Source organism: Papio anubis, chromosome 4 (genome assembly GCF_008728515.1).
Source record: "Papio anubis isolate 15944 chromosome 4, Panubis1.0, whole genome shotgun sequence".
Taxonomy (NCBI): Eukaryota; Metazoa; Chordata; class Mammalia; order Primates; family Cercopithecidae; genus Papio; species Papio anubis.
Genome location: NC_044979.1, coordinates 60,890,214 through 60,903,214, shown reverse-complemented (window position 1 = coordinate 60,903,214; position 13,001 = coordinate 60,890,214). Strand labels below are relative to the sequence as shown.

Genomic DNA, 13,001 nt, shown 5'->3' with positions numbered 1-13,001 from the left:
TATGAAAAGGTATGAATGTTTAAGTTGGATTTGACCTTAGTGTTCTTTCTCTTTCTAAAGGTAGACATATTTTCACTTTTCTAATACAAATTTATCTTGTAGACGTCAGTAAAACTCATAGAGATGGAGGATGTTGCTATAGTATTGAAAAAAGACTTGGAAGGAATCCAACCACCCAAACACATAAGGAGTAGTGTGAGAGAAGCTGCCATGTTTGCCTTAATACATTTTACTCAGCAATCTATTTTATTTCAAAAGCAAAATTGCATTATTTCCTCCTCTGAGAGAGTCTTCCATAATAATGAGAGTATTAATAAGAAAAATAAAATAAATAATAAATAACATTAAGTATATGATATATGTTAGTCATGGATTCTCAAGAGGCTTGGAAATTGGTCTTGCTATTATTGTTTCACACTATAATATCTGTTGTACTGATGTTACATCTGAGGTACAGAGAAGTTAAATAGTTTCTCTACAGTTCTTCAGCTAATAAGTAGCAGAACTTGGCTCTTGCATTCCAGATTCCAGATTTTTAGGATTTTTCCAGATGGATTAACTCCTTTGCAAAGGCCATCATATTTCTTTTATAACTTGTTATAGTGTATTTTAATTGTAGAACAATAGAATTTAATTTACTTTAATTACCCTAGACTGTGGCCTCGTGTTAGGGTGTTTAGGTGATTAATAATGTTTGTTGTAAAGTACTGGACATAATAAAGTAGGATAAAGTAATAGGGATAAGCTTGGTGTCTGGGCTGTCACTCCACTGAGTGACCAAAATGATCTTATTTATATTCTCCAAGCCTCAGTTTCTTCTAAATCAATTAGTAATAGTCATCAAATGAAATAATATATAGAAAGGACTTAGCAAAAGACCTGGTTCATAGTAAAGTCTTTATTATTTTTGAGCTTTTCATAAGTGCACACTCAACTTACATTAGAAGCTGTTATCTACTCCTTCCTTTCAGACCCAATTATTTGAAATTAGATACATCACACATTCGTATATTCTTCAGATTATTCCTTTAATCACACCAAGTTTGTTTACTTATTATTTGCAGTTGCCTGAAGCCACATGTAAATCACTGGTTGAGTTATAAAAAATAAGTTGAGGAAACTTCTGAGAATGGCCAGTAGACTGGAATATTTAGTGGATAATGTGACCTTGCACTTTTTTTTTTTTTTTTTTTTTTTTTGAGATAGAGTCTTGCTCTGTCACCTAGGCTGGAGTGCAATGGCGCAATCTCGGCTCACTGCAACGTCCACCTCCTGGGTTCACGCCATTCTCCTGCCTCAGCTTCCTGAGTAGCTGGGATAATAGGCGCCTGCCACCATGCCTGGCTAATTTTTGTATTTTTAGTAGAAACGGGGTTTCATCATGCTGGCCAGGCTGGTCTCAAACTGTCAACCTCAGGCAATTTGCCTGACTCGGCCTCCCAAAGTGCTGGGATTACAGGAGCGAGCCACCGCACCTGGCCAACCTTGCATTTTTAAGGATTTGGAGTATTCTACTGAAGGAGACTCAACTCTCTTATCTGAAATCCAAATAGGTGTTTATAGTTTTCTCTATCCTTTATTTAGATTTTTTTTTGTACTCCAGATATAAGAATTACTAACAAAAAAGTATAAAGAGTCCTCTTAAAAAATCTTTTCTCACATGAAACTGATTGTGTAAGGCAGAAATTTGAAGCATTCTGTGTTATATGTAATTTTGTATATATACATTTCTGTGTCTCAGTGACTACTTTCCACTCCACTGTGGCCAGCCGTAACATAATTGACCATTCATTTTATTAATTATGTTGCAAAAACTACCAACAGATTGAAAATATTTCATGAAGGATGTTTTATTTAAATTTTAAAACAGTGTAAAATGACTATAATGTGGTACCTTAAAAAAATTCCCAGAGAACAACTGCAGATACTGGTAAAACTAACTCCCTATTTTTATTTTATTTGTTCTACATGAAGTAAAGAACTTAAAAAACTACCATGTTAGCAGTCATACTTTGGCAGGTCAGCTTTGTTTCTAGAATAAAGTAGTTGTTTCATTTACTCTTAGATTCGAAATAAGATGATTGATGGGGAAAGTGGAGAAAAAACATTCAGAACTCTGGTTAAATCTCAAGATGAGGTAAGAATTGATTCTAGCTTATTCTTAAATAAAAATTATATCAAGAAAATTTGATATTGGTAATTTGTCCTTTTTTCTATTAATCCACTATTATAAAACGGATACCTCTAGGAAACAATTTTTCTTTTTTAAAGCACTTCTTAGCTGGAGGGATATTTTCACTAAGATGTATTTTTAACTCTTTTTTCTTTTTATAAAACACTATTGCTTTAGGTTTCTTGATGTTTTCTTATACATTAACAGTATATTCTTGAAATTATATTTTACATATCTTTTATGAGAAATAGAATGCACAATATAATTTTGCCATGTTGTTTTACACCATGCCAATGTTGCAAAATTGAAGTTAATATTTAATAGCTATGTGTTTTATATGATTTGTCTAGGTGGATGTTCTAATTATTGAGTTCCATATATTAATTATTTTGTATTTTTAGCTTTTTGTTTACTTGTTTCTGGCTTGATTTATCTTCATTTACTAGTTACACACTTTAAAATTTCCCAGCACTTACATCTGAAATTAAATCCTGTGATAACACAACTACCCCCACAAATAATTGATTTATGTCTATTATCATATTGGAGTATGTCTATTATCAGTCAGATGTGGAGTACATACAGACATTTATACATTTGAGTATTTGAAAAATATAGGTCTCAGAAGCTTTTGAGCCTGGAAATGTAATTTAAGCTTTTATGTATAACCTATATCCTTTTCCTCACAATCTCATCCTTTTTAGATGGATGACATTTCTCTGAAATTCCTCATCAGATCCTTCCCTAGGTGGAAGGTGAGCTAGGATCTGAATATGATCCTTCATTAGCACATGGCCTTTCTCATTTTAATATCATTATGAGTCCCTATTACAGAACACAAAGGGAGGTATATTTACATTTCAGTCTTTGTTGCAACTTCAAATCTATTTACTTAGACTTTTGCACATTCTTTTTTCAGCTTACAAAGTAATTTTCTGTTAACTTCCATTGATATTTTTCCCCCTTCAATTTACTGCAAATAACTTTGACAAATATTGAGCTAAAGACTATGTTTTCCTATCTTAGAATTTTAAAATGTCTGTCATGAACACACTATTGTAAATAGATATAACTGCTAATCTTCAATTACTATGTTGCCTTGTACTCCAGATTTCTATGTATGTTGGTATTTCAAGAAAAGTTATTATTTACTCTATGAGTGACTATAATTTTTATCACTATTCACTATTTTATAGACAATCAAAACAATTAAAACTCTGTGCATACATATTACTCTAATTTTTAGGTGATATCTTTCAAAAGCTCTTTCTAAATGGTCTATGTAAGGGATTTGGCAGAGATATTTAGGATGTGATAGTAACCTTCACATTATAGTGTTATGCGGTTTAGCCAAAGTAGCTGAATTCCACAGGCTTAGGTTAGTTATTAACTTTGAAGTTCATTTTTGTGGTGGTTGTAGGAATTATATAACCTTTCTTGTACCATTTTCCGTATTGATGAGCTGGGAATCTCCAGTGTTAACACATTTCACAATGTTTGGCATAATGAGTTGGAAGTAATTTGAAATTCCTCACCTAGGAAATGTTTCCCACAGAACCTCTCTTTACACCTGATTTATTGAATATTTTTCACCAAAACCTGTCTGAAATTAATTTGTAAACATTTTTTTCATAGTCATGTCTTTCATGAGTCTTACTACTCTATAAAAATTGTAAGTGTATGGAATAAATGAGAAATTATATGAATAATCAAATGTTTAATACATATATGCTAACCCTTATGATACTGTATTTTTATGGATTTTAGTGTTACTACTGAAATAAGTTTAAAATAGAATTAGAGCTTTTCAATTTAATTTATGCCCAAGTGAATCTGTTTTGTTGGAATCTGAAAATAGTTTGTATTTATTACACATATTCCATCAACAGTCCTTTATAACTATATGCTTGGGCTAAAACTAGAATGCATTTGTTCTATTTCATGCAGAAAATTTACTGAAAGATGGCAGAATTTAGTAAGGATAAACTTACTGAATAACGACTTCCTTAAGAAGCTAATCTGAGAATATTTCCAAACTTTGAAAGCAGTTGAAAAATAGATTTCTTGACTAAAATATTAGATAGTAATAATGTTTAAAGTTGTCTGTTTCAATGATTTGTAATGATTATTTCATTACAAATTGAAGACTGAACCAGATTATAATTTCTGCTACTGATATTGAAAAAACCTGTATTTTTATTTCTCTGCTCTGATACTATTTTCTGATACCGTATTTTATTTATAACTTGCAGACCAACACTTGCTTGCCCTCTTTGTTTATGCGTATATGAGTAGTAACAAATATATAAGCATTGTTTCTTCTAATTCTTTTAATAATACTAAGCCCTCTTCACCAACCCTGTTCCCCCTCCCCCCATCTGCTACACATACACCCACACATGCTCACACACAGACACACACGCACACATACATTGTGTAGTTGTTATAAACATGAATTTGGCATTATACATTTTGCCAACTTAAGTACCTTACCTCCTCTTTAACACTTATTTCTTTATCAATAAATTGCGGGATATAAAAGTATATACTCCAGGGGTTGGATCAAGTGACAGAATGACTTTAAGGTGCTTAGCATGGTGCCTTATACCAAGAAATACTTCAGTACATGTTACTGTTTTGGTGAGAATGATGAAACTCAAAAATAACTAAGCAAATTAAAAATTACATATATGTCATCGCTATACGTAATGGAAAAGTGCATGTATAAAAGATATAGCCATGCATGAACTTCTTTAGCTCTATATTTTCTTTCCCTGGTGGATTTAGGTGTTTTCCTAACCTTCAGTGATACTGAATAGCCTCTTATGATACCATAATAATGCTATAATAGTGGCTTCATAAAAACAGTCATATGCTAATCACACACTTGGATCTAGACACACTGCGTTAATGTCCTGATGTTGCCTGTTACTCTTAAACATACTTTAGTATGGACATATCTGAGCCTTGTCTAAATACTTCATAGTCCTGTTTCATTATTAAAATTTGTTTTTCAGGAAATACTGTTTTCAATGTTTTGAAGATAATTTGGCATAAACTATTATGATTTTGCACTTATATTTATTTCTGTCAAAAATTTTGCTAGACACACATAGAATAAATAAACGTAGAATAAAATAGATCATACCTTTGTAAAGATGAGTATTAAATGACTGCAAAATTTATAAGTAAATTCTACTGCTTTACTTTTCGTATATATTCATACAAAATGTAGTGATAATAACCATGATAATAACCACGTCAAACTTCTTTCTAGAGATATATTGACAAAGGAAACAGGACATACACATGGACACCTGTCAATGGCACAGATTACAGGTAATTAACTGCATTCTATGTGTATTGTGTATTCCAATGGATTAATATTAAGTCTGCATTTTCATAAGTGAATTTTCATGTGATTTTCAATAGAAGAGTTCCCAAAATGAAAACATAGTAAACTTATAGACTAATTTTTAAAATGGAAAAGATGGAAAAAATCTAGTAATACAAAATTTACAAATGAAAATGTATGTGATATAAACCTATATATTTTGTATTTTTACTTGAGAAATGTTGACAAATACCCATAATGATATGTAGGGTTCACTCCACTGACTTCCTCTTTTAGTTGTTGTTTAGTTTACATTACACACATACACACATTTGAGTTGAAAACTAACCTCAAATATAAAGCTTATGTCATCATTGTAGTATCTGATATAAAATGTTTAGTTGATATAATTTACCTCCATGAGTATCAGTTCTATAATATTCTGATTCCTCTTATTGGCTGGGCTTTGGAAAGTTGGACAGCCTAAAAGTTAGTAATCTATTGGTAATTCTCCATTCTTTAACACTTGCTCAACACTTCCTTCACTTTCTTTCTGTAACTCTCCTCTGAGCTCACTAATTCCTCTGAAGTCTTCAGAATACTGAGGGTGATATGAGTGTGTCCTCATTACTCATTATTATTTTTTTTTCCTTTCTAAAATTTCCATCTTTGAATCTCATGCCACCATACCACACCACCTACTATTCCTCCTTCTTAACAATCATGTCCCTCTCATTCCTATAAAGATTTCAGCTCCTGGCTCATTGTCACTCTCCTACATTCACATATTTCACTGTTTTTCAAATGATGCCATACCTACACTGGTGTAAAGAAAAATAAAAATTGTTTAATAAAATAAACTTTAAAAGGAAAAAACGTAAGCTCAAAATTTTTACTATTAGATTTCACAGATATAAAATTAGTCTGTTCGATTGCTATAAAATTTTCTGAATACTTCCTCCCAATTTCTGTATTTTGCTATCATGGGCTGGTAATAGACAGTTTGTAAATTGGCTAGGTCCATGGAAAACACTTTAAGTAGCATTGACATAGATGATGTTTCTACTACCTGGGCTGTCTTACTTTTGGCCTCCTCTCCTCTAATGATCTTGTCATCCCCCTACCTTAGCCACTGACTCCAAAATCATATTTTGCAGCTCTTACAGTATCAAGTCTGCAATGCCTTCATAGTCTTTACATGAGAATTTTTCATCCAACTCTCAGGTTACCACATTTTAACTTTCCATCCTCTCCTGCTACTAGCAGTAATCCTTGACTCAAGACATGAAATCCATCAATCCCTTCTTCCTTTTTGCTGCCTTGCCTTCTTCGTGTCCTTGTGCCCTTCTTTATTTAGCAGAAATTCCTTGGGTCTTTCACTGTCTTGCGCACACCACCAACTCCTTTCATCATAGTTGAGTTTGGCAAACAGCAATTTGGCAAAATACTAGTCCTGGTTACATTCAAATTATTAGCCATACCACACTGTACCCATACAGCTAAAAGTGGCTGAAGTAAAATACTCACTAGCTGATATATCACCTAAAATTCATGACCTCTAACCTGAAGTGGGCCTTACTGATGGCTAGCAGTCTCCATATTCCTGTAATTTTAGGATGCTTGTAGATGACTCTTGATCACTTCACTCTCCAAACCTGTAGTACATTCTCATCATTTTCACTCGGGTGATGAATTTGCTTTCCATTTCACAGAGTAAAATAGAAGTGGTCAGAAAGAACTCCCACTATTAGAGTAATAACTACTTGCATCTGTGTCTCCATCTTCTATCTTTATTTCTGTTCTCAACACAATCACAAGAAGGTTCTTAACCCTTGAGTAGACTGTTTCATTTCTCTACTCAACTCTCACCAGTAAATTTGCTATCTCATTCAGTCTGACACCCGAAGTCTGGCAAGGCCATCAGTGGCTTAAACCATTTGACCTCACTCACCATCAGCTCTGTGAATTTATCTTCCAGATTCTCCACTGAACAGTACCTGGTTAAGCCACATTGTCCTTTTTACAAAACAACATAAACACTGGCACCCATCTGCCTCAGAACTTTTGTATATGAAATTACTTCTGCCTGGAATTACTTTTCCCAAACAGTCACATGCTCATTCCCTCATCTTCCCATCTTTACTTACTTTTCATCTCTTCAGAAAGGCCTTCTCCAACAATCTTATTTAAAATGTATAATGCTTCTCCACACTCTATCTCCCTCTTGCACTTCATATTCTCCATAACCCTTATTGACATTTAACATCACGCACACACACACGAAGCATATATAAACTTATTTCTACTGATTATCATCTGTTCTCTCACTAGTAAGTTCCAAGAGGGCAGGGATTGTTCCCTGCTTTATTTACTTCTGAATCATCAGCTTGTATGACAGTGGCACATAGTTGGCACTCTAGAAATATTTACAGAATTGAAGAATTTCAATTTGGAGAAATGGAAGAATTTTCCAATTGAAGAAATTTTCGATCTGTCTCATCTTTTCAAATTTATATAGTGGTGTGCTGAACTTCCATTGCAATATTTAAGTACAGAAATCTCTTTAACTACATATTAATATACAACTAATATGTAGGCTGTGATGGACTCAACGATTTCTCTCCTAATAAAAATCAAACCAAGTCCCCAGAACATACGCATAACCTTTTATGGGAGCCTATGTTATTATCATAGGAACCTGTCTCCTTTAGTATTCCTAGGATTGCATGTAGAATAGACGTAGAAGAAAAGAGCATATTGCAAAACACCAGAATGGCTGTTTTAATTATTTTACTCTTTTCCATCAACTGATTCCTATCTCTAATTTCTAGGCATTTCTTTATACATGTATAATCTTCATGTGTATACACAAGTTACTCTTTTTCCTCTCCCTTCCTTGATTATTGCCACCTTTCAATTTTTAGATTAACTTGTCAAAAGGTGCAAAAAGAGAGGAAGTCTTAAAGGTCTGTCTCTTGAGAGATGATTTTATGATAAAACAGAGTATCAAGGAATTGTATGAGAATGTGTTCTGTGCCCCTGTTGCTTAGATGAACTAATTCTGAGAAAAACTGGATTCTTTTGACCCTTACAATGTGATAGCTGGCCCTCCCACAGTTATAAGGACACGTTTGGGGTGTTTTATGTGTCTCGTGAATGGCCTCTACACTCAACCTCTTTTCCTCATACACTGAGTGATAATACACAGTGCAGGCAGGTTAATGTTCTTTTCTCAAGTTCATATCACTCCTTGTTGACAAAACTTTCATCTCCTTCCATTTTCATCGAAGTTTAATTTGAACTTCCAAGTCTGATAGTCCCTTCACACATTTCTAGCCCAATGTATCTGTCCTGTCGTTTCTGTCACTTCCATCACTATACATACAACTGTTCTCTGACAAGGCCCCAACTTGCCCACCTTTGCATGTTTTCCTCACACATTCGCTTTCCAAGTCTCCAACTTTGGGCCAGATTAAATCTATTTCCATTGGCAATACTTTTCTGAATCACTGTACAAATTCACAAACAATGATTTAGAACAAAATATTGCATCTAAGTTGAAGGAAAAAAACATGATGTGTTTTTATTTCATGAATGAGATACAAAATTTTCATCTGGTGATTTCTCTCTTCTTAAGTCTTGATCCAAGTACTGTATTTTGAAATGTAATCAATTATTTTAATAGGATGCTTTCTTTTTTTAGAGAATAATTTACTTTTATGGAGATAAATGAGTTGATAAATGTGTTATAGTCCACTTAACTCAGTTAACCATGTTTCTGTCAGTCACAAAACACTGCCTGGGCTATACCATTCATCTGGTGGCCACTTGCTTTATTAAACTTTAATCTCTAGAAGGAAATAAAGCAGTCTTGGTCTATCAGTTTTGTAGGGACAGAGACAGCAAACATTGTATATGACAGCACCATTGACTAGGAATGTTGATAAAGATCTTATCTGGCTATATGTTGAAAAATTAACTTGGCTTGAGATGGATATAATTAAGTATAGCTACGTTTTTCTATAGAACGGATTATAGCTATTAATAACAACCAAAGACTTACAGGCCAACAAAACACATAGTAGATATGCCAATTTTAAGACTTCTATTTTCTTCCTCATGGGTTTCCATACTATATTTATGGTATATTAGATGTAACCCAAGCTTATAGAGTGACAGTTTAGCAGTTGTATGATATAACGTTATCGGTTTTAATTAGAAATTTCTCTTAGCAATAAATGCTGATGGGGCAATAAAAATGTCCTAATTTCCCTTGAGAAGAATTTGTAGGAGACAATCTTCAGTGCTCAGTAATTCTGCTGTACATTTTGTAAATGGCAAGTGAATCAGGAAAGGTCATCTTGCTGTCAGAGTGATTGCACTACTTATTTTAATTTTAATCTCTGCCTGCACTTAAAGGAAGTTACCTATAAAGTGAATATAGAAATTTTCATTAAATCTATATAACATTTTATTTCCCTGACCTTTTCCCATAAGGAACGTCTGTGAATTACTTAATGACTGGGAAAGGTTTGGGAATTAGAGGTAACAAGCATCCATTCATTTTGCTATCTTTATTATATCATTAAATTTTAGCAAATAAACCCTTGAGTTTTTTTTCCTTTTCAGAGAGTGAAATTTTAATATTTATAGTCATAAGAATGAAATTTTGAAATTTCATGGTTTTCCCTATTCTATATCGTCTATAAAAATACATAATGACATTGGGATAGCCATTCCCAAAACTGGGGCTACATGAGGCTTAAGTGATTCAAAAGATCTACACATCCCTAAATCTAAAAGCTGAAATTATTAAAAATTAATTAATTAAAGGATCTACACATGCCTAGAAATACTCAAAAGCCTAGATACGCACACCTTTCCCTGCACATCACTAAAATTTGGGCTAGCTATTAGAAGTGGATGCCGAAGGTGACCAAGTGGGTTACATTAAACAAGTATTGCTTTTGGAAAGTAGTTAGATTGGGCATTTTAAAGGTAACATAAACCCACTGTTCACAAGTTTCCTTCTATATTCAAAGCATAGCAAAGATCATGTGGCTCCATAGCACATGTGGATATGGAATAGTTATATCCTACATTTGAGTATTAGCGTGAGAGTAGGAGAATTACACATATGCAGCTGTGTTACTGGAAAGTGCATAAAATTCTGAAATCCTTTAACAATTCTGATATGTATTTTATTATTTTATTATTAATTGGCAATTTCAAAATAAGTAAGATACCTGCCTAACAGCTTTTTATTTTGGGCAGTCATTAAGACAAGTTTTGATGGCCAGCTTGTCTGACATTCATTGTGTCTAAAACATTCTGAATTTGGCCTAAGATTTTCACCGGAACTCTCCTCTGCTTTGGACATCCACCATAAGACTAGAGTAGCGCCATGGCTCTTGTTAACTACCAAACTCAAGATACAGTTCCTGTTGCACCTAATAACAAACTTCCAAATAATGTGGAATAGCCACAGTAAATAAACTTGAAATAAATACTATGACTTAGTTTTACTGTTGGGTATGAACTAATGAGCTGAGCAGACAATTTCTATTAGTGCAGTAAAGGAATCTGAATTTACCTATGAGTAGACACTAGAGAACTTGCCCAAGGATTAGAGTTTTAGTAGGTATTTATCCCTCAAAAGAATATATTTTAGATGACTTTATGCATTGTTCAATAGTAATGATAATGGCCAGGTGTGGTGGCTCATGCCTGTAACCCCAACACTTTGGGAGTCTGAGACAGGCAGATTGCCTGGGCAACATAGTGTAAACCCTGTCTCTACTAAAATACAAACATTAGCTGGGCGTGGTGGCATGTGACTATGGTCCCAGCTACTTCGGGGGCTGAGGTGGGAGGATCGATCGAGCCCAGGGGATTGAGGCTGTGATCAGCCATGATTGAAACCACTGCACTCCAGCCTGGGGGATAGAGTGAGACCTTGTCTCCAAAAAAAAAAAAAGAAAAGAAAAGAAAAGAAAAGAAAAAAACAAGGTAATGATAATAGTAACTCTTCCGTTTGTATTTTAATAGTATGTCCATCTTATAGAAAGCACTTTAACATGATATATAATACATTAAGGAAGTATATCTAAATGATATTATATATTTACTTTGTTTAAAAATACCCCTAATGTTCTTCAATTTTTTGTTAAAATTCAAAGTACTTTAATATAATTTTCTGGAAGTATAGTAGGGGGACATGACATTCCTTCCTTGCCTCATTTGTGGGTTCATTCAGGAGCTTATTTTCCACTTGTCTCTTCTGATTTCCTACAATGTAGACAGCTAGATGACTCTGGATGGCAAGACCAAAATTAAGTACTGTATTTGCTGAATGCATTTTCTTGTGAAAATAATATGTCTTTTCCTTCCCATGAGGAAGATCTTTCGATTTTCCCATGAACTTGATGTGTCTTTTTTTTTAAGTTATGTTTCATTTTTGTTTGTTTGTGTTTATGCTTCTCTTGTTTCTATTGCAGTTTGGCCTTGGTATTACCAACCTACAGTTTTTACTATATAAAAGCCAAACTAGAAGAGACAATAACTCAGGCCAGATGTAAGTACTGTGAAAGTGACTTCAGGGTCCATTTGTTATCTCTTAGTACCAGATGTTTAAATACGTCTAGATTTTGGAATACCCAAGGCTTATTAAATATTTTAGTAGGTGTTATTACCAAATCTACAGCAATGATTCTAACCCATTCCAAACATGCAAGGAACAAGAAATATTCTACATGGATAGAATATGAGCAGGTACTCCAGTCTCACTGGCAGTCCCCACCGCCCTTCCCTGCCTTGCTATGTGCTCATAGAATCATTGCAGTGCTGTGTCCTGTTGCTGTCGTTTTAAGGGTCTGCTAGCTGGAGCAAAATGTTTCACATGCTACTTATCAACATAGTCTCTACTGTCATGGCACTGTGCTAGTAAAGCTTTTCCTTTTCTTTCCTTTTATTTCTTTCTGGTTACTTATTTATTTATTTATTTATTTTGCATTTGGCCAGAATAATATTGTGCTTCACATCTTCTACTTCTTCTACTTTGAATAAATTAAATTGCACTGGTCTTTGGCTTTGGTTTGGCAATTAACTTTCTTTTCGTAATCCAAATTAATGTCTCAGTAATGAAAATGGATTAATTTTTTTAAGCCTCATTTGGAATGTAGAGTAATTAATACTAGTGCATACTTCAAGTTATTGTTTATTTTGTTTTGGGTGACTAGATTTTGTAAAGTAAAATGACCATCATATCCGTTGCACATTGCCAATTATTGCTAACAACCTTAAATTTTTCTGTGAGGATGAAGTAAAAAACAAAACAATACCAAAAATATACATATATGTTTTACATCTGATCTTAAAGTAAGCTACAGTTTCTTTCATTTCTCTGTCAGTTCTTTTTTGCCCTCAGCAGGCCTGGTGTTCATAGTGTATTATACATAGTACATTTATATTTCCACTTTCACTTGATAGATATGA

The 13,001-nt window shown here is 33.6% G+C and overlaps 1 protein-coding gene across 11 annotated transcripts in view; it reads left to right on the top strand.

The window, feature by feature from the left end:
- Positions 1 to 13,001, top strand: part of CACNA2D1 (calcium voltage-gated channel auxiliary subunit alpha2delta 1) — a 506,034-nt gene that overhangs the window by 454,613 nt on the left and 38,420 nt on the right. For all 11 annotated transcript variants that reach the window (XM_021936120.2, XM_021936123.2, XM_021936118.2 and 8 more), the window contains 3 exons: positions 2,066 to 2,137; positions 5,451 to 5,512; positions 12,005 to 12,081. In XM_021936120.2, the coding sequence (XP_021791812.1) occupies positions 2,066 to 2,137; positions 5,451 to 5,512; positions 12,005 to 12,081 (211 nt within the window). The remainder of the gene's footprint in view (positions 1 to 2,065; positions 2,138 to 5,450; positions 5,513 to 12,004; positions 12,082 to 13,001) is intronic.